The sequence below is a fragment of the Anolis carolinensis genome, chromosome 1, assembly GCF_035594765.1.
Source record: "Anolis carolinensis isolate JA03-04 chromosome 1, rAnoCar3.1.pri, whole genome shotgun sequence".
NCBI classification, from domain to species: Eukaryota; Metazoa; Chordata; class Lepidosauria; order Squamata; family Dactyloidae; genus Anolis; species Anolis carolinensis.
Window position 1 is genome coordinate 23,984,671 of NC_085841.1, and position 22,948 is coordinate 24,007,618.

The window sequence follows — 22,948 nt, forward strand, 5'->3', positions numbered from 1 at the left end:
TACATATAGTCAGCTTCCTTCAGCCCCCAACTGGAAAAAAGGCAGGATAATGGTGATGATGATGTCAATAATGTTCACCATTGTACCATCATTTACTGACATTACATCCTCACTACTATACTATAAAAGTAAATTGAAATGTCTCTGACACACATTTCAATTATTTCTCATTAAGTTGCAACTCTAATGCAATTTAATGACACCTTTGTAACTGGAAAAAATGAACTCATTGCAGTTAGTGGTTGCAGAAAGTTATGTTTGTATTACATATATGCAAATACAGATATTCTGATTTTTTAAATAAAAAACCAAATTTTAGAACATTTACAGTCCCAAGCATTTTAAGCACAAGGATACTCAATCTGAATTAATAAATTCCTACTTCATATAGTATTGACAGAAGTCTCTTATTAGAAATGATGTCTCTTATTAGAGGTCCAGAAAGCTTACCCCTTATAGAACAATCAGGTGTCCCTTATTGTAAGAGATGTCCTCTATTTGATAATTGGGAAGTGTTAATGACTGAATAAGAAACCCCAAAGTCCAGTTTTTGGGTTGTGGGCCTTCTTAAAGATAGGAATACACGTATCATGTTATTTATGAATGTAGAGAGTATGTAAATTATTATAGAGAAATACATGGCTAGGTCAACTATCATTTGGATTTTGAGTTCCTTCCTGACTATCAGCCTTATTTGTCATATGTCAACTGCCCTCTATTGCTAGTTTGAAAACTTGGCAAGATTTACTGCATGTCTAGAATTTCCCAGTCTCCAGTTTGAGTTCAGAGATGAACAGTGCAATTTTATGTCAAAGATGTATTGGTTACAGGCAGTGTGCTTGGATGAAGCCCAAACTTATCCTGCCAGGAGCTATGACCTTGATCTCAAAAATCTGCCAATAAACCCATCTATGAACAGAAGTGCTCTGCTGGCAAAGATCTGCTGGCATAATACGCAGAAAAGGGGGTGGAGAAGGGTTGGGGGCAGAGGGAGAGATGAATTAAGTGAGATCCAAGCATCCTCAAGCCCAGGAAATGTTAGGCCAAACTATGAAAAGTAAAATAGGAGAGGCACAACTGAGGCCTCTTTCGTAGAACAGTTAGCTGTCAATATTCACGGATTCTGCATCCACAGATACAACCATCCATGGCTTGAAAATATTCTCCCCCATCCCCCAAAAAGAAACCTTAATTTTTCCATTTTATATAAGGTTGTCATAGAACCAAACCCCAGCAGATTCCAAGCCCACTGTATACAATTACAAAAACTTGATATCTGTTTAACTCTCATGGTTGCATACTGCAAGTCGCATCTGCCCTTGCGTTTTGCTACTCTGCTCAGAGTGGAATACATCTCACCACATTAAAACAGTGGTTCTGGCTCTTAATGAGACATGCCACATTATCACAGGATGTCTATGCCCTACACCACTGGATAAATTATGCTTTTAGCCAGTATTGCACCACCTGATATCAATTGGGAAGTAGCAGCCAGTAATGAAAGGACCAAGGCATTGACAACAGCCTATCCTCTGTTCGAATATCAGCCTGCATGTCAATGAATTAAATCAAACAAATACCATTCTAAAATCTATAGAGATACTTGCAGGAACACCTCAACAAGCAAGAGCCCAAAAGTGGCAGGCTAAAACCCGGAACCTCATTCAGTGGCTGATACCGGATGAGAAACTCCCTCCTGGGCATACAGAAGACTGGGAGACTTGGAAGGCACTGAACAGACTGTGCTCTGGTACCATGAGATGCAGAGCCAATTTTAAGAAATGGGGCTACAAAGTAGAGTCCACGACATACGAGTGTGGAAAAGAGCAAACTACATACCACCTACTACAATGCAGTCAGAGCCCTACCACATGCACAATGGAGGACTTCTTACAGCGATACCAGAGGCACTCGAAGTAGCCACCTTCTGGTCAAAGGAAATTTAGTATAATGCCAAGCTTTTAACTTTGTGGTTTTTTTATACATTACAACTGTATTCTCAATTCACTTCTGACACAAAAAAGCAAATAACTTATTGTTGCATCCTACATAGTTTTGGGATCTATAGTTTTGTGAGGCACTACAGCTCTTTGGAAGGGAATTCTAAATACCCCCCAAACTAAAATCCAAAGATACCACCTTATCGCTTGTCAGCAGTTAAAGTAATATCAAAGTGCTATAATTGTATGATTTGAAAGCAAACAGAGCTGAAGCTGACCTAGTGTTGAGTCAGCTGTCCATTGAACATCCTGGTAGCTTTGTGCTCATAAGCTTGAAGGCTCATTCCCTGCTCTCCAGACTAAAGGCTTAAATATCTGGCTAGCCTTGAGGCATGCCCAAGTCCCTAATGGCACCTTCTTTGATGTAGAGCTTGGCAAGATACTTTTGAGAAGCATGAATATAATGTTGTACTGAAGTCAACATTAGCTGAACTTTGCCACTAAGACGTTTTGTTTTTCACACCTTACAGTCCCTCGATATGGCATACAAACATTGTTACAGCAATGTAACCCTACTTAAAACCACATCAGAGAAGATAAGATATTAATACAACAGACAACTTCACTACACAGAGAAAAGATCGTCCCAATTTTCATCCCTTTCCAAAAACCTGGGTAAAGAGACGTCTTGCCAATATGATGCTGAAACAAAGCTAGGGCCAAGAGCAAATGGTTTCCTACAAGAAGGTTTAACTGGTTGGCTAGAAGTCTGAAAAGGGATATCTCATATTTGTTGTAGGTATGACATGATGAGAGTCAAAATTTCTACCAATTCTCTTCTTTTTGCAGGAGCATCCCTTATGGACTTTTGTCCTTGCCCAGTGTAGAGTTACAGCAATAATTTTATCTCATATCATCAACTGTGCATATAATTCTTATGTGTGGGTCAATGTACATAATGATGTTTCAATATAAAGCATATGTTCTGTATCTCAAAAACTAGAGCTCAAAGGGGAAAACTGGTACAAATCAGTTAAGTTAAATATACCTGTAAACAGGTTTAACATTTGAGGCACCAAAATATGTGTTGGCTAGTGTAATCCAATTCTGCCAACCTAGCAGTTCGAAAACATGCCAATGTGAGTAGATCAATAGTGGTGGGAAGGTAACGGCGTTCCATGCAGTCATGCCGGCCACATGACCTTGGAGGTGTCTACAGACAACGCCGGCTCTTCGGCTTAGAAATGGAGATGAGCACCAACCCCAGAGTCGGACACGACTGGACTTAATGTCAGGGGAAATCTTTATTTTTACCTTAGTGTAATCCAAATCCATCAAGGTTTTCATGATACAGAATTAAGGATATTCCATAACAAACCCCAAAAAAATGCATGTTCACATGAAATTGTGGCATTGAATGTTTGCCGTTTATATGTATGTTAAGCGCCCTGAGTACCTCTGGGTAGAGAGGAGGGTCTAGAAATAAACTACTACTACTACTACTACTACTACTACTACTATTATTATTATTATTATTATTATTATTATTATTATTATTATTATTATTATTATTATAAAAGAGTATATGTTGTGAAAACCAGTAAGCCCTCCTTCCTTTGCAAACTAAAAAAAAAAAACAAAAACCCAGTAACAATTGCAAATGCAATTGATATGTTGGGACAGTTTTTGTTCCCAATCATTTATTATTATCTGAAAAAAAATGGTACAATGCAGGTAATTGAAACTCGGGGATATTACTTAGAAGTCCTCAGGTGACAGTCTCCCTACTCCTGTGTGAATGTGACTCTCAAGGACTGAAATGTCCCATCTGCCTTGATGAGGGTTAACCAAACCATGAATTCTCCAGGGATAAAAATAATCTCTCCCATCTGCGCTACTTTTCTCACTTATAGTTACTGGTTCACATCACATCATCACCACCACTTGCCCATGGGAATTTTGCATAGATAAAATGAGCAGGAAAGAGAAAGATAAGAAGAACTGAAGCAGGATAATACATCCTCTGTACCTTCTCGGACTGTAGTTTCTACACTGCTTTAATTAACCCCTTGTCTACATGAGTGAAAAACTTGCATCACTTTGAATCTGCCACAATCAGTTCAAACAATGTACAGTCAGTTCTGCAATGTAAAAAAATATTTTAACCTTTATTCCATGACAGGCTACTCCAGAACTTACAAAAAACTCCAGAATGACATGTGGACAACTTGATCAACTGGATGCAGGGCAATTCAGTGCCCACATGACAAAAATACCTGCCATTGTCTCACTGGCCAAAAGCAACTCCCTGGTAAAGCTGGAGATGTCACTTCTGTTGAGGTTACAATGTGAAGTGCCCATAAATGTGTTCAGTGAGGAGATAGCTCTAACCAATTCTCTTGGATGCCCCATTGTAATCCCACTAGAAGCAATGTCTCCAGGAAGGCTTTGCAGGGGACCTGCTTCTGGGTTGTGAGATTTCAAGAGCAGTCCTAAGAAAGACAGCACATTGATGCTGACTGACGGTTTACCATCTGAAATGCAAAATGGCTTTGGATAGCTTCCTCACAGGTACATGTGGCGCTCCTATGATATCTGGGGCAGCTCTGGAACAGATTACTCCAGACTGCACCTATTTATTTATTTATTTTATTTACAGTATTTATATTCCGCCCTTCTCACCCCGAAGGGGACTCAGGGCGGATCACATTACACATATAAGGCAAACATTCAATGCCTTAACATAGAACAAAGACAGAGACAAACGCAGGCTCCGAGGTGGCCTCGAACTCATGACCTCTTGGTCAGAGTGATTTGTTGCAGCTGGCTGCTCACCAGCCTGCGCCACAGCCCGGGCCTAGATGATTTCACCTGTTGTAGATGTAGCTCAAGCAAACTAGGCCAGATGGTGTGTTTTCCTTCATTTCGTCTTTCCTGGTTAAGAATTCTCGCCCCCCTCCGGATAAAGAAAGATTTATCAGGAGGCAAACAGGTGTGTGATGATGTGATGTGAAGGTGAGCTGGCCATTTTCCAAAAGAATTTGGGGGTAAAAGTACTTCTGATATGACCTTCCATCATCTGACAGGATATCACACCTATAAAAACAGCCCACTTCTTTATCACAGTTAAAGAATACTTCTGTCTGGGGGAAATCCCAGGCCCTGGCAGGTGCTCGTGACAAAAAACAGGTTGAATGAAGGAGGGAGGTTTACAAATTCATGCATTAAACTTTAAAAATACAACCCTCAAAGACTGATACTGTATAGTGCAGGATTTTATATACTGTATATAATGATTCTAGTAATGATTATATGTATTAACTTAAAACAGACATGGATGACTTCAATGGGTCAGGAGGGAGGGCAATTCTCTGTCCCTAGTGTTATCGAGCCACAGCATCACCACCTGTGCCATGGAATATTTATAGTTCATCAGGAGACTCTAAGCAAATATATGATTTTTAATTTTTATTTAAAAGCTTTTTTGTGGTCCAGAGTTGTGAAATTCCAAAGTGTTAGGGGCTCCAGAATGGATCTAGCAGCAGATGTACCCCATGAATTTTATTACGTCTAACCCTTTAAATAAATTGTAATAATGTGATGATTTTTGTGTAATTTATATCTTTCCTATACTTTGTGCTGTATAAATTCCTTATATAGAATGCATAAACTGTCTTCTAAATATATGTATTAAAATGTAACTTGAAGGCAGTCACCTTTCTGTGACCCAATTTGCATAATCCCTCGGGAACGGGACCATGGCCAAGATCCTTCCAGCCATTTCCCAAGCCAAACAACTATCAGACCCATTGTGTAGATATGTAAATACATATATTTTCCAACTCTATAAGCTCAGAATGTTTGTCAATTTAACCTGAGGCTGAGAGTCCACCACTCTCATGGAAGAGGAGGAGTAAGAGATGTACATTCATTAAATTTCTATACTGGCAACCAAGTCCTTTATTGTCTAAGATCAGCATCTTTTTCTTTTGAGTCTTGTACCTTTGTCTTGCACGGAACTAGACATTTGAGTTAATAAAAAACTCATAAGCACCATTATTTCCCCATGGACTGTGCCCTCCCAGGAGACATCTCTGCAGCAGATTGGCTCCTTGCACAGACAATCCCTGATCGCCATTCTTCCCATCACAGGATCCCAGCCTATAGGCTATGACGTCAAAAAAAAAAAACCCAGCCAATCCCGGCACTTCTTTTTTAGCCAATCAGAGAGGGAGTTCTGAATAGTTGTCAGAACTGTATAATATGTCTTGCATTTCTCTGTGTGTTTATGCTTGTATCTTTTGAAGTAAACTGCTTGTACAGTAGAGCCCCAGTTAACCGAGCTCTGGTTAACCGAGCCTCCATATCATCTGAGGCGCCGCTGGGGCACCCCTCCCTCTCCCTCTCATTTTCTCAAGTGAAAGGAGCTTGAGAGAAGGAGAGGGAGAGGGAAGCACCCCAAAATCGCTGCCAGGCCTTGCTCTGCGCGCACATGGAGGAGTCAGCGTGTGCCCACCGATGGAAGCAGATGTAGGTGCAGCTCCATGCCGAGGAGAGAAGGCCCCCTCCCCGTCTCCATTGCCCTTCCCGCTTCCTCCTACTCCTCCTTGGTGCCACAAATGCCTGCCTGCTTGCCCGCCCGCGCATTTTTATTGAAAAGCAGAACCATACCTTATTCTATCCATAGTTAAATCCCTATCATTATCATCACCATCTACCTGAGATGACACTTCTCTAGCAATCTCTACATCTTCCAGTGCAACACTATGGTCAATATATGGCAAAGGTTTACCACAGAGTTCAACTGGAGGACCTAGAGATTTCCAGAGAGAACATATTAATCAAATCTGCAGGTAATCAAATCCACAAAAGTTAAACTCAATATATATTATTTAGGTTTGGATTGAACAGGGAAGGGTTTGTTTTGCTGTCTGTGCCTCTGTTCAGATGATTTCAGCTCATTTTCTGTCCCTGTGAAAACTAGATTCTTCTTCTAATTGAAATTATTCCAAGCTCTGCCTTTGGCTCTAATAGCAAGTGGCAAGGGGGCAGGGAACTGAAAATGGGAACCACCTGGGCTTTATGGCAATACTGTATGGTTCTATTGCATGGAGCCTTACGTTTCTTCATTAAGATGAGGGCCTGCAAGTAATCACAAGGTGCTAATTCCTTCCAGATTGTGTGAACAATAGCGGATCTCTGCCACTCTGGAATGGAAAATAATAATTAAGGCAACTCTAAGCTATTCAAAAATGTACCTGTGGCAATGCCTTCCAAGCACTGGAATAGGTTATCATCTATTAAAGAGTTATTGCATCGGTTCCCCTAAATTTTCTAGATCCTATAGGTGATTCTATAGGATGTTTCCATTTAAAGTTACTATAGAGTTGCTCTGGAGGACCAAGCAAATCCCCCGAGGCCAAAACTCTAGAAACCTTCTAGGTTCTAGGACCTTCATGGCAACTTATTCATTTCAATACAGTTTGCTATTATCCATGCTATCCTATTTCCATGGTAAGTTCAGGAATATTCTTTAGGAAACCGGGATTGTATTATACCTTTTTTTGTAGGTATGAGAGGGGGAGCTTTTCAATGTAGTTACTTTTCAGAATAAAAATAATTGACACTTTCATACCTCTGTGCCTCTTCCTCCATCCTCCTTTTCCAATTACACTATTCAATTCCTCCCACAACCTACTTTTCAGATGTTTCTCTCCTGTTGTTCAATCCTTGTTCCATGACCAGTGAATTTAATGAAGTCAAAATGGGCTGGTTTTGGGGTCAATTCCTTAACTCAATCTCTCCACAAGGTTTTTGTGCTTCTTTAAACCTTAGGGATACCTTTAGTTTGCTGATACTTTGCTCTAGTGAGAAAATTTGGGCCACATCAGCTACTACATTCTAGAGACCTGAAACAGAATTAGGACACAAGGTGACTTCATAAGTGAGTTGAAATATGTCGTTTCGACCCACATAATGTCCACTTCCAAGGGGAAAGACCTTGTCAACATATTCCTTTCTTCCATCATAACAGCAATAGTGTTGGCCTACACCACTCCACTCTCTCTCCCGTTGGGTGAGCTTGAATTTACAGAATTATCGTACCATGGTTCACATCCTATATTTTATGAAAAATGAACATTCTCAAAATGATATTATGAATAGATGTATTATAATCATTAATCAGCACTGCCATCATCTTACAAAATAGCATGTGTGGGAAGCAGGTGATTTCCCAAACAGCAGAGCAGGAAACCTGTAAGAAAGGGAAGACAATGTTTTAGGTAATAGCCAGCCAACTGCTCAGAACAAGAGTCAGGAAATGGTAAGTTTAGCTTGGCTATGTGCTGCTTCCTCATTCAATGTACAGTTTTCTGAAAAGGACTCTTAGCAACTGTGCCAATTAAGCAGGTTTCTCATTTATCTGGGGTTTAATTGAACCCAATGCAGTATAGAATAGATGTACAGGAAGAAGCCAAGCTGTAAAATATATAGCTTGGAGAAAAGTACATTTCAATCTCCCTCCTTAGATTTGAAATATTTATACCTTGCCTTTCCAAAGTCAGCTAACTAGAGAATAAATTACCTCAATAACCATATGGATAGAATGAATTCATAGCAATACTGTGCTGAATTTTTTTTAAAAAAAAATCTAAAAATGAAATCAGGATAAAGTTAGTTGCCAAAACTTTGAGCAAATAAAATCCCCTTTACTTTCTGGTTGAAAAACAACAAATAATATTACCATGTAGATATCGCATTCCCCCTTCTATGTAAGATTGTAAAAGCTGAATAGTGAAGAAGGCTAATATGAAGAAAATGTAATGCCGGAGACTAGCCCTCAGAATAAAAAGGTAAATCAATGGGTCCTAGAGCAAATCAAGCTTTAACTCTCCCTAGTAGCCAAGATCACTAACACGAAACTATTATATTTCGGACATATCATATCATGACAAGACGTGACTCATTAGGAAAAAAAAAGAGTACATGCCAAAGGTAGAAGTCAGTAGGGAAAGAAGAAGGCTCCATTACAGTTGAATAGATTGAAGGAAGCCATGATTCAGAAACTGCAAAACCTGAGCATGGTGATGGATGACTTTGAAGTCTCTTATTTACAAGGATGCCATAAGCTGACGTGGACTTGATGGCAGCTAACAACAAGGCATCTCTGAGAAGGGCATAACACCTATGGAGAAGGCCTTGTAGTCCTAAATGCCACATAAAAGTGGCATTAATGTTTTCTTTAGTTACGAGAAATAATTAACTGTTGTAATAACTAAGATCCAAATTTGATATCAAATGTGTGACATTGACTGAACTGGAAGCATGGTATGTTTTTTAATCCTTTGCTCCAACACAGTCCAGATAAGAATCAGAACTTTCTTCAATAGGAGGAAGGTTTTCACTGCTTATGATAGCTTTCCTTCCACTGAAAATAGCAAGCATGGAGGGACTGATTATGCAACTGGGTACCAACAATGAGAAAACCCTGTACCTGACTGTAACCTGGCTCAGGGTCACTAATGATGATCCAAGCAAAAAGGGAGATTTAAGATAGAACGTGAGGTGCTCCAGGCAAGATTATTCTATTATACAACTCTAGGTATCCTAAGTAACCAGCTGTTGTAAGGCAGATTTCATTAATATGTTCTCTCTAAGGATCTCTAAATCCTTCAGTGGATCTATGTTTTGATGTTTTGTTTTTTGCCCAATATATAACAGGTTGCATTTTTAATTTAATTTTAGTTGTCAGGTCATAATTTGTTTTTATAAGCTGGGTTGTCCATTCTCATTATTATAGGTGTATTGTGTTCAGGCATTGAATGTTTGCCTTTTTATGTTTGGAATCTGCCCTAAATCCCTCCGGGGAGATAGGGTGGAATATAAATCAAGTTTTATTACTTCTTCTTCTTCTTATTATTATTATTATTTCTCTGTGCTCAATTTCTTTTTTTAAAACTTTATTTCTAGACCGCCCTCTCTCACCAGAGAGACTCAGGGCGGTTAACATACATATAAACAGCAAACATTCAATGCCACAATTTCTTCATTAATATCAAAAGTATAAAATGACAATAAAATACACATTATAATAAAAATTCCACATTATAAAAAACAATAAATGTAAACATGACAGTCAGTAAAAACATTATTGCACAGAGCGAGCGTATACCTGGACCAATTTAAGTCACCAAGTTGCTGAAAATGTTCAGTCCTGGTAGAATCTGACCATAGAACAATCCTGGAGAACTGAGAGGTTTCTAGAGAGAACACTTCTCTAGCATTTGTAGGTCTTTCAGTATAATTCTATAGTCCATTTCCAGTGGATGTTAACCACAGAGTGACATAGCAAAACGTACACATTCTGAGAGGTGTTCTCTCAGGTAAAAAATGGGGTTTAACCACATTTTTCCACTTTTATGTGAGTCCTGTGTCCTTAACCACCACGAAAGTAGGGGGACATTCTACATTGTAATCACTATAAAATCTGCACTAATGAAGTAACCTTCAAACTGTTCCATATTGACTTTGGTAACTCAATGCACTGGTATAAACACCAAAACTTAAATGTAAAGAGAAAGTAGTAGCCATAGGCCAAAATGGAGAGAACAGTTGACCTTTAAAACAGTTGATGGCTTTAAAATCCCACAGATATTTTTGCTTTATTAATAGGAGTGTTCTCAAACTAACAAAGCTCTCCCACATTGTTATTTTTTCTTCCAGAAATAAAATGAGACATTATGACACCTCTGTGACTGTTAATGAAAACAGCTACTAGAATCATAGGATCATAGAGTTGGAAGACACCTCATGGGCCATCCAGTCCAACCCCCTGCAAAGAAGCAGGAAAATCACAATCAAAGCACCCCCAACAGATGGCCATCCAGACTCTGCTTAAAAGCCTCCAAAAAAGGAGCCTCCACCACACTCTGGGTCAGAGGGTTCCACTGCTGAACAGCTCTCACAGTGAGGAAGTTCTTCCCAACGTTCAGGTGGAATCTCCTTTTCTGTAGTTTGAAGCCGTTGTTCCGTGTCCTAGTCTGCAGGGCAGCAGCAAACAAGCTTGCTCCCTCCTCCCTATGACTTCCCCTCACATATTTGTACATGGCTATCATGTCTCCTCTCAGCCTTCTCTTCTGCAAGCTAAACATGCCCAGCTCTTTAAGCTGCTCCTCATAGGCTTGTTCTCCTGTAGTGCTTGCCTTCATTATTTACTTCACTTCCATAAATGTTTCCAATGTATGTCATTGTTAATGGAATAAGAGTTGAAAGACATAGCTGTGCTAGCCCAGAATGTAAGTATGCAACGGGGATCTTGCAGCTGAGAGAAAGTAACTGAGAGAAAGAAGTTGGTAGCATAGACTTTAATAGACTTGTATAGTTCCTTCACTCTGTGCATCTGAGGAAACAGATTTCTATAATGCTTCACATGCTGAGGATCAGAGTTCCTAACTTACAGCAACCCTAAGGTGACCCTATCACTGACTTTTCTGAGGCTGAGAGTGTGGGGCTCACCCAAAATTTCCAAGTGGCTTTCCTTGGCTGAGTGGGAAATCAATCAAGCACTTGTTTCCAGAGTAGTAGTCCAATGCTCAATGCCACACTACAGTTACAGAAGAGAAATTTTATGACATGCAAAACATCTTTCCTGCGCAATACAGAGTATTATCCCACTTGTTCCAACTACAGAACTTACAATAAACCTCAGGCCTTCTTTATTTTTGTCTTTCGATTGTTCATTTTCTAAAAAAATATCCTGCTTTGCGATTAGTCCCATTCTTTAGCAACTGGATGTCAGCTGAATGAGCCAAAAACAAGTGGGCAACCTTTCATCAAAACCCACAAAATATAACAATTATGCTAAGCACACTGTGGTGAAGAGGAGGAGGAAAAAAGAAAAGGCAGGAGGAAATGGACCATATAGGGACACATGGAACCCATTAAACATTTGTTCTATTGACACGAGATCCTGAGAGTGTTCCCCCTAAAAGCTGACAGAAGAAGTCTATTTTCACTGTGGCATGACGTAGATATTTAGCATCCCGTAGTGAAAGTGGTGGTGGAAAGACAATGCTTCAGTAAGCACAGTCAGAAATGAAAAGGTTGGGATGAAGCCATGACTTGTAAGCTTGGGAACCGGGAGATTTCAATGTGTTACTCTTGGTGACACACAGGTATCCACCTACACCCAAAAGCTGTGATATTTTATTACAGCTTCATCTTCCCACTCATGTGCTGAAAGCCAAACTGTTGTTTTCAATGAAGTGCAGGCAACGAGACAAACGTAATTAACCAGCTCGGTTCCCTGTGCTCAGTGCAAAAAAATACAGTTCTGGGAAGCACAGCTAAAGGACACAGGAAAGTGAGGGAAGCGACTGTGAATCATAGTGTAGCTTTTCATCCAGAAATGAAAGAAAAGAAAATGATGGTGCCTCCCCTCCCAAAACAAAAGGAACAATTTGCAGCTGGAATGTATATGAAGTGCATTTTACAGGAAATTGATGAGTTATGTTTTGTAATATGTTGGATTTCTGCCACTGGGCAGATGGTTTTGTGATCCATATTGGCCAGATATAAACAAGTGTCCAGTGGCAAGAATCTATTTATATTTGTGATCTTGTAAGATACTTTTACATTAGCTTTGTAGTTTGAAATTAGGGAAAAAATGAAGAGTAGAAATGGGCTTTGAGTGTGATTTCCCCCTGTTCTTAACCTGTGTCCACACTTTTCATAAATATGGGAGGTGTATGAATTATACCCAAGCACTTTGATTTATTTATTTATTTATTTATTTATTTATTTATTTATTTACAGTTTATTTATATTCTGATTTTGTTTGCTTCATCTTTCACCATTATCTGGGAGGGGGGACTCCAGTCCACATGCCCCATATACAATGGTGAATTGATTATGGGGCTGTGGTATCGCAGCGGGTTAAACTGCAAGCTGCAGGAAATCTGCTGACCAGAGTGTTGGCAGTTTGGAGCTGTGAGTTGGCGTGAGCTCCTGCAGTTAGCCCTAGCTTCTGCCAATCTAGCAGTTTGAAAGCATGCAGTGCAAGTAGATCAATAAGTAACGCCTCTGCGGGAAGGTAAAGGGGACCCCATACAGACATGCAGACAACACGATCAGAGATGTCTATGGACAACAGGCTCCTCGGCATGGGAAAATGGAACAAGAGCACCTCTCCATGGCCAGAGTTGAGCATCACCTTCTGATCCCGGCAATTAAAGGGTAAGGCCTTTAGCTTTGTCTGTGTATTGTATGTCATTGTTGTTCACTGTGTAAAAGGCATTGAATGTTTGCGTTATATGAGGGGCGTTCATTAAAGAGTTCCCCTGACTCACTTCTATTTATCACAGGATGCTGAAACTGCACATGTGTAATGTTATAAGTCTCTATGGGTTACGTGCCAATTTACAACTCAGAACTGATAGCAGTCTTGATTTTACAGGTGCTGAAGTGGTGTGAGGTTTGATAACGGACCCAGTGGAATACAGAGCAGTCATCAAGTTCCTTTACTTGAAAGGCCGCACACCAAAGGAGATGTTTGATGAGATGAAAGAGGTTTGTGGTGATGATTCCTCATCATATGATGCAGTCAAGAACTGGCATTGCCAATTCAAATGTGGTCGACTTTGGTACAAACAGCTCCAATTCCAGGGCGACCCCACTCTGCTATTGATTAGTGTGGGATCCGTGGAAAAAATCATCCAAGACCATCTTCACATGCATAAAGTATCCACTCACTGGGTTCCCCGGCTGTTCACACCTTTCCAGAAGCAGGAACGAGTCGAATGCTCTTAGGCTCTATTGACAATGTGCCATGGAAACCAGGGTGATTTTTTCTACAGACTGATCTAACAGGATGAAAGCTGGGTCTATCACTATGATCCTGAAACTAAAGTCCAGTCAATGCAATGGAAGCATCAAGACTCACTGCCTCCAAAAAAGGCTTTTAAGCAGAGGCTGAATGGCCATCTGTTGGGGGTGCTTTGAATGTGATTTTCCTGCTTCTTGGCAGGGGGTTGGACTGGATGGCCCGTGAGGTCTCTTCCAACTCTATGATTCTATGTACCCAACTCTCGATAGGCAAGATCATGCTCACAGTATTTTGGGACCAGTAGTATTGATGGATTTCCTAGTAAAGGGTACCATGATCACTGGGGCATACTATGCGTCACTGCTGCAGAAATTGCGGGAGGCCATCAAAACCTCGAGACGTGGCATGCTCACCAAAGGTGTCCGCCTTCTGCAAGGCAATGTACCAGTTCACATCTCACATGTTGCCGAAATGGAAGCATGCTCCTGTGGCTTTGAAATTCTACCACATCCTCCTTATTCACCCAACCTCAGACCTTGGGACATCCACCTCTTTCCAACAATGAAGTTATTTTTGAAGGACAAGCATTTTTAAAATGATGAGACTCTGATTTCCGAAGTCACAGCATGGCTTTTGGAGCAACCTGTTGACTTCTACAAGAGAGGTGTTTACAATAGCTTAAAAAGATGGGAGAAGTGTATGTCCCAAGGTGGCACCTATGTAGAGAAGGACTAATAACTGTGCCAAGTTTCATTGCTCTCAGTCCACAGAAAGTGGGTCAGGGGAAACCTTTAATAAATACCCCTTGTATGTGTATACTTTAATCTGCTCTGAGTCCCTCTGGTGAGATAAAGCGGAATATAAATAAAGTTTATTATTATTGCTGATCTGGGAGAATCTGGGTAGAATTAATTTAGGAATCAATTCCTCCCATTGGTTGAGCATCAGTGACAGGGTTAGTATGCCTCTCTGTTATCAACCATCTGCTGTATCATTTACCACCAATAAAGCTTATGTTAACAGTACTGTATGTCAGTATTTAGCACTCAAAGAACTCTTGGGAAGGCCTGGAATTGCAAACTATTCTGGCACAGAACAGGTTGCAACTGGTATCGTGTAAATGAGAATTTATGAATTGCTACTAAGAGAGAAGGGAGTTCTCTGCCAGAACTCAGAGCCATCACAGTCAGAGGCACACCCAAACAAGGTACGGGAAACAAGAATTCTTCTTGACTGCTGCTTGGCTAAACGTTAGATTAAGGAGGCAAATTTTTGACAAGGGCTGAGTTTGGACCACAAAAACTTATGTAATCAAACAGAAGGCTTGTCCAATGCTTTGCCTCTGGGGTGACAAAGGCAGAATATAAATATGGTAAATAAATAAATAAGCAAATGCTACAGGCAATGGAAGAAGGCTCACTGAGAGAGTAGAATACGATGGAAATCTTTTCTTTTTTTTAAGTATAGCCATCAGATGTTTGATATCATATTCAAAGAAGAAAAATGTCATCATATATCCAGGAAGCATCTTAAAAAGCATTGCTCTAAGAACACCAGGGGGAAGGTAAGCGGTCTTATGGACATAGTCTGCAAAAACAAAATGCTTACCAAAGAGGAAAGTCAGCTTACTATGGAAAATCAATGTGCTTTTGGGACAACTGCCAGCAGAAAAGTAGGGGCCAAGGAAGCAAGAATGTCACACTGTTCAGACTATTCTCTTCCAACAAAAGAGAAGAGAATGGAGAAAGGCTTTATTTGGGAAACTGCTGACTCGGTGATAACCAGAGCTGAAGATTACGAAGTAGGCAGCTTTGGCCCAAGCTAATGGAAGCAGGGCGCCGAGTAGAGAAAAGCATCTTCCAGGAGGAGACGCATTAAGATGAAATACAACAAGAGGCTGGTGCCAAACATAGAGGCAAGGAGAGAAAAAAACATGACAGTGTTGCTAGAACAGCTAATGGAACAGTTGGAACCATATCTGTATCTCCCCTCCTCCCGCCTTCTTGGCTTTATGGACAGAATTACCACTTTAATATATCTGGCTAGTAATAGCAAAAATCATCAGCGTGGAAATCCAGAGAGTATGTTTCAGCAGTCTTCTTGATCAACTGAGGCTGGAATCAATAATCACAGGGGTCAGTAGAGGATTTTATAAGGCAGCTGATATAGTCTTGATGTGTCAGATTACAAGTCCCATTATCACAAGGCAATACGGTCATTGAGGAAGATAGGAGCTGACATCCAACACAACAGAAAACTGTTCTGAATAAAATATTTGAGTATTACCAGACAAGAAATATATAGCCATGCTGCCTGGGAAATCTGAAAATAGTTTTTTTTTTAATGTTGGCTAAAGTACTATAAGGGATCAATGCAAAGATGATGCTGAAGATGGCATTCCTAAAGCCAGGGCACCCACAAAAAGTCTCAATCCTTTGGAAATAAAGCATGGATCTTCTGTGAACAAGTGACAGGTAGAAAATACATCTAGGTGTGTATTTTCTGGGGAGTTTCCAGTACAAAAATGAATTTTTCAACAATAACCCCCAATTGTTTAACAAAATCAATTAATAAAAGGAAGGTTACTGGGAAACGAAGAAAAAGGGGGAGGATAAAATAGGGGAAAGGATTTCTTTAAGACTAAGGATTATATAGTGCTATTATTCTGCTTTAACTGCCATAGCAATGTTCTGTGGAATTCTGGACTTTATAGTAGGGAGATCCAAGAGTTCTTTGGCCGCAAGTTCCAGAATTCCATAGGAAGCAACCTGAAGTTGTGTCTGGTTTTCTTCTTGTTTAGAAAAAAACTCCTTTTCTGGGACCAAAAGTGTTATGAAAATTACCGCAGGCTCCAGAGAAGGCATCTAGGGCCATAAAAATATTCCAATCAGGGGTTTGGACTGGATAGTCCTAGTAGTTTCTTCCATCTCTATTTTTCTATGAACCGAGGATGAATAGGGTCTGTTCCTGCCAAGTTGGGAGGGGGGTATGCTTATTTATATTATACCACTGATGTTGGAACTTGTACATTAAAGAAGACATCCTTCAGAATTCCCACGAATGGACCAGAATGCATTGACTGTATTTTTCCTGATGGTCTAACAATCAAGGATATAGTAACCATACGAAGAAAAGACACCTTCTGCTACTTGTTTGGGATTTTTCAGTCACACCTTCTCCCCTGTTGAGGCTGTGTTCATGCACGTACACTTAGAAACTCTTTTAGACCATGCCATGCACGAGGACTACACAAGGTCGGAGTAAACACAGAAGGCTTTAGGATCTCATTCATTTAATTTTCACATGATGAGTTCACCGGTTTTCTCATCTCACTTCCCTTTGTGATGGGCCTCTCTTTAATTTACAGAACAGCAAGAGAAAATCTAACTGTGCAGCTCCTGTTACTTTGACATTTCAAGATTTCATTTCAAAGGCTGCTGAAAGCATTGAAAATATAAAGGATTAGGGCCTCCAGTGAGGATTTCAAAATTGGGGACCACGTTCCATTTGATTCCACAAGAAAGATAAGCACTACTCTTTTGTGCTGTAACCTCAAGTGACCCTATCACAGGAGAACACAATCAAGTCTTAGTGAGGTCTAGTATTGCCAGGTTTTCAAAACAGCAATAAGGGGCAGCTGAAACTCATGAGATGCAGTGTTCACAATTAAGAAGTAGATCTTAGACTTGTGCATAGATTCTTTTTGGCTATTTTCCTTCAGCTTCTTCAGACGCCCATAACGGCAAGGGCCGAAAACACCCATTTGAGCACCCACCCATTTTTGGGAGGCGCACAAAAACGGAACTGTAGTCCCCTCGGAATCCGGATAGCAGCAACAGCTTGAGGTTCGGCTGAAATGCACAAGCCTAGTAGATAGTCACATGTTTGCAATTTACCTAAGTAACAAACTAAAATTAAAGTACCAGCCACATACATCATGGACACATTTCCGTTTTTAAAATGTATTTCTATAAAAGCTATATATTAAAACGTATTTCTATAAAATACATGTTAAAATACACAAAACAGTGATTAAACAAATGACACACATTTAAAATTTGCACTTAAAGACTGGCTGGTAGGCCTGACAGAAAATATAGGTCTTTACATGGCTTTTTAAAGGTCTTCTTTATCACCTTCTGTTTGCCTGGGCATCCAACATGAGAGGGCAATAAAATCCAAACTGCCAAATAATTTTTAAGTATTGGAAATTAAGGATATTTGTATGGGAGAATGTGCAGGTCATATATTAATCTTTTGTTATAGGCAACAATCAATATACACACTTATGCGCTTTTTTGAGGGAGGACACATGAATGTCTGAGCACAGTACTTCCATTACATTATTGCGTACAAGGTTTCATAAATTCCTTATATCCTGTCTGTGTCTGTATGTCGTATGTCTAATTACATTAAATGTTTGCCATGTATATGTACATTGAGATCTGCCCTGAGTCTCCTTTGTGGTGAGAAGGGTGGAATATAAATACTGCAAATAAATAAATAAATAAATCTATTTTGCACAGAATAGCAGAACTTCTCCATCTCTATCTTTATTGTCTATCTCCATCCTCATGTCTGGTTATCAACTATGAATATGTTAGCAAGATAATTATTCTATGTTCGAGATTGCAAACAGTCTGACTTCTATCTCCCGTCAGCTTATTTTATATTTTTCTTTGCCTAACTACCTGACATATCTGTGTTAGTGAAATAAGAGGCTCTTCGTGTGCTCCTCTGCAACATAAACATTGTTCTCCTACAAATAGTTTCTTGAAGTGACAGAAACACCAGGTACACTTAACTTCCACTAGAGTACATCAGCCATCTGATTGCATCAGCCGTTGCTTTCTACCATGGCACCTGTTTTGAGTTGATGAATTATCAATATATTGTTGTTGCTTTCATATCTTTGTTTACAATTGGGTTCACATTCTGCCTGGAACTAAGCTCTGTCTAAGTTTATCAGAACATACATGTATTCTACAATACATGGTTCTTTTTGCCTTTTATTTTGTGTATCTCGTATGTGTTATGGATCTGTAATTTACATTTCCAAATCTCAAAGTTTGCAACTAAATCAGTATGAAACTCAAAGACCACATACCAAAAATACGATCCCCCCCCCCCACATATCTTGTTCAGTCTATACAAAAAGGAAAAAGTTTTCTTACCCGCAAATAGAGGCCGTCCCTTATAATTAGAGACGCCAGTCACAGAATGAACAAGCTTTCTGGCCCTCAAATGAAGGACATCCTTTCTAATAATGGATACCTGGCAAACCTGGCAACTGAAGTCTGTAATTCTGTGCATAGTTTTCTTGAATATATTGATGTACACAGCAAGGATGACACAGTCAAAATTCCTGGAATTTCCCTAGTTTAGCAAGGGCATTTTTTTAAAAAGGCAACTTTAGAAAATGTTAGTTGCCATCAAAGCTTTCTCATTGCTGATTAGATTTGAACACCTTACATTCTCCAAAATAAAACACTCTTGTTTTGGAGGTGGGGCTCAATAAAGCTCCCAGGGTTTTGCTGCCCACCTAGAACAGCAGAAAAAGAAGGAGTGGGTGAGTGAACTATCAACTGCTGGAACATAATATATGTTCTGGTGGGCTTTGGTAAATCACAGCTTATGCTTCTCTGCCATCGACATTATTACCATTCTGGTATAGCCCTTTCATTCGCTTTACAACCCCTATATCAGATTCAGAGTTGGCATAAGCAATTTATGATGAAAAAAGTTGAAGGATGCAAAGATTAAGACGATAATTAAGGAAAAATGTGGGCATTCAAAAAGACTTGCAGGAATTACCTATTACTTGGAAACCATGGGTTCTTTCTGAATGTCTGAAAATTACAGCTTTCGTTTTAAAAAAATAAGAAATGCCATTTGTTCTCACATTCTCAGCCCCTGTGATTTCTTGCTGTGTAGATACCCCATGTTCAAAAATAGAATGTAATTGATTCATTTCCAAATACAACGCATTCCTTTTTCAAATGTTAAAGATTGGCAGAAAGTTGAGGCGGAGCATGTCAATTTGTAGCTCATATACAGATTCATTCACTGAGAAAGGAGTGAACACAAAAGACTGGTATTCAACAAAGGTATTAATAGAACAGAAATACAGTAAGTGCACTGAATCTCTGTGACAATTGAATCAATGCAAAACATGTACCATTTGCTTAAATTAATTTTATGAATACTCTAATGCACTAGTCACACTCACAGATTGTAAAGTGTCGAGTCTAAGGCAAACAAAGGAAAAGTTCCTTGCATTGTTCAACATTTCTCCCAGATTTTGAGTTCAAGATTATTTGCCATTCATGTTAGAAGGCAAACTAAGTGCTAAACTATTATTGGGTTGCTGTGAAACTTGTTCATAATTTCATTTTTAAAAATCCAGACATTGTTCAGAGTACAGCGGAGCTAAAGATTTTAATAATAATAATTTGTGTTGTTGAAGGCTTTCAAGGCCAGAATTACTGGGTTGCTGTGAGTTTTCCAGGCTGTATGGCCATGTTCCAGAAGCATTATCTCCTGACGTTTCACCCACATCTATGGCAGGCATCCCCAGAGGTTGGGAGGTCTGCTGGAAACTAAACAAGTGAGGTTTATATATCTGTGAAATGTCCAAGGTGGGAGAAAGACCTCTGGTCTATTTCAATGTGAATGTTGAAATTGGCCACCTTGATTAGCATTGAAAGGCCTTGCAGCTTCAAAGCCACAGATATATAAACCTCACTTGCCTACTTTCCAACAGATCTCACAACCTCTAAGGATGCCTGCCACAGATGTGGACGAAATGTCAGGAGGGAATGCTTCTGGAACATGGCCGAGAAAACTCACAGCAACCCAATAATAATTTTAATTCTTCTCACACATGAGAAGGGCAGTGATAGGAATAAATTCTAACAACTCCCAGAGGACATTAATGGGCTGCTTTGTTCCACTAAACATCTCTCTTTTTTAATATTATTCTGTCATGGTGCAGCATCATTTGGCACACTGGGGACAGGATGGGTGGAGAGGAAAATAACGTCATTCAAAATAAGCAATGTAGAAGAGACATCATTTGTAATGGTAGACCTATGGCTACTGAAAATGTACAGAAAATACAGTTAAAATCTGTTTCTTGCTGAGCCTTTCATCTGTTCCTTCCCATTTAAAAGGTTCCTCTCTCCTTCCTCCACTCTAGTTGAGTGAAAGGAGGAAGTCATGGTGAGATGAATGATAAAATCAATTCAACACTGGTCAAACTAGTCTATGCTTTCAATGTACTGTATACCAACCTTCCCATCTTATTCCAAAAGCCTACCAATGGTAACCAACACATTCTATACCATGATGCATACATTTTTAAAAGCATGGGTACATATTCCACTGTCAAATTATTTCAGATACATTAATTGCTATTTATTACATTTACTTCCCTGTTCCTCCTTTTCAAAAGCTCAGGGTTATGTATATGGAACTTGCAAAGTTACCCATTCAGCTAATGAACAGAAATAGAGATGCAGATGAAGGAAATACATCTTTTAAACATGTATTTATGAAAGGATGCCATAAAATTCATCCGTCTTACCTTCACCTGATGATCCCGAAAGGTCTATGATGACATACACTCTTCCTTCTGGCTCCAGATCAATCTGTAGTTGAAGGAAGCAAATATTTATTATTAGAATTCTATTGTGTTCCTTTCATAGAGTATGTTTATTTTTTCATTAAATGTCATCCTGTGAATTCCAACCTCAAACTCAATATAATGATGGCAGTCTATAGGCTTAAAGACTTGAAAAGGTTGGCAGATTCAGATGCTCCACCTTAACTCAACCCAACATTAAGAAGGAAGGATTTTTGTAAATATTTGGTTATACACTTATAGCTATGGAGCTCGCAGGACCTCTTACTTCATTTAAACGGAAACAAGTAAAGAGAATGCTTTATCTATCTGGAGATAAGGTGCATAAATAAGAGGTTAAAAGTCAATACAAAATATCCAGCTAACAATATATTAAAAGTACAAAAACATTACAGATACTGTATTAGAAACTTCAAGAGCTTGCCAGCCTCATTGGTTTCCAATTCCTACTCAAAGGTGATAGTGCATTAGATGTGCCCAAAAATTGATATACAAGTGATTTGTGAACCACTGGCAAGATTCTGGCATAACATGGAGAGAGAACGTTCAGACACAACTAACAACTTCATCATGCGGGGCTAGATTCAGCAGCAATCATTGATCTAGCCCCGGTCACCCTCAGAGCCAGCTAGCTCTCATCAAATGACATTGTACTGGGTCCATGGGTGCAGAGGGGTGGAATCGGCATGCCACCACCACCCTGGAAACATGGAAAACTTCCCATGTTGCCCAATCTATGGGGGGAAAGCCACACACACTACAAACGCACCTCATTTCCCCCCGTGGGATCCCCCCCCCGGCAAAACAGGCAATGCGAGGTGTGGGGTACTGTATTCCCCACACCTCACGGCAAAGCTGACCACTGCCTCCTTCTGCCGCCCACAGTCTGATGATGTGTACACTGTGACAAGGTACACATCTTTGGCTTTTACTCTACAGTACATTCTTTTTTACCAAGTCAATATGCTGGTTCCATCTTCAAATGCCAAACCAGAAGGGTAACAAGTAGAAGTGTGTGTTACTCATGTATTCTCTTTAAGTTTTCAGTTGCCTTAAGTGAGGAGTAGAAGTGTTCAGGCAGAGATGGAGAACATGTGCTCCCCCAAACATTGTTGGGCTATGTTGCCTGAGCTGGATAGGACTGGTGGCAGTTTCCATCCAGAAAAATCTGGAGGATTAAACATGCGCTAGTTCATGGTTACAGCAAGTCTCCAGGAAGTTCTATATCCGTGAAGCAGCTAAAGTTACTACATCCCTCAATTGTCCTCTATCTTGTGTTGAGAATATTACATTCCTGGATTTGAGGTTTTCATAGGATATGAAGAAGGAGGTGAATGTTAATGTGGGATTTGTGTATTGGTAGTGTTTAAATGAAATTTGTGTCTTGCCTGTATTGCATACTGATTGCATCATCCAGAGTATGTTATAGTCTGTAAAGAGTTAATTACTAAGAAGCTGTGATGTCCTTGATGTGTGGCTGGAACCAGGGAGTGTCCAGACACAAGTGTGTGTGTATTGCTGATTGCATCAGTTCAGTTCTGA

At 39.8% G+C, this 22,948-nt stretch overlaps 1 protein-coding gene across 2 annotated transcripts in view; it reads right to left on the reverse strand.

Annotated features, from left to right (window-relative positions):
- prkce (protein kinase C epsilon) overlaps positions 1-22,948 on the reverse strand; it is a 371,743-nt gene that overhangs the window by 180,524 nt on the left and 168,271 nt on the right. For both annotated transcript variants that reach the window (XM_062971287.1, XM_062971291.1), the window contains exon 2: positions 21,350-21,413. In XM_062971287.1, coding sequence (XP_062827357.1) covers positions 21,350-21,413 — 64 coding nt within the window. The remainder of the gene's footprint in view (positions 1-21,349; positions 21,414-22,948) is intronic.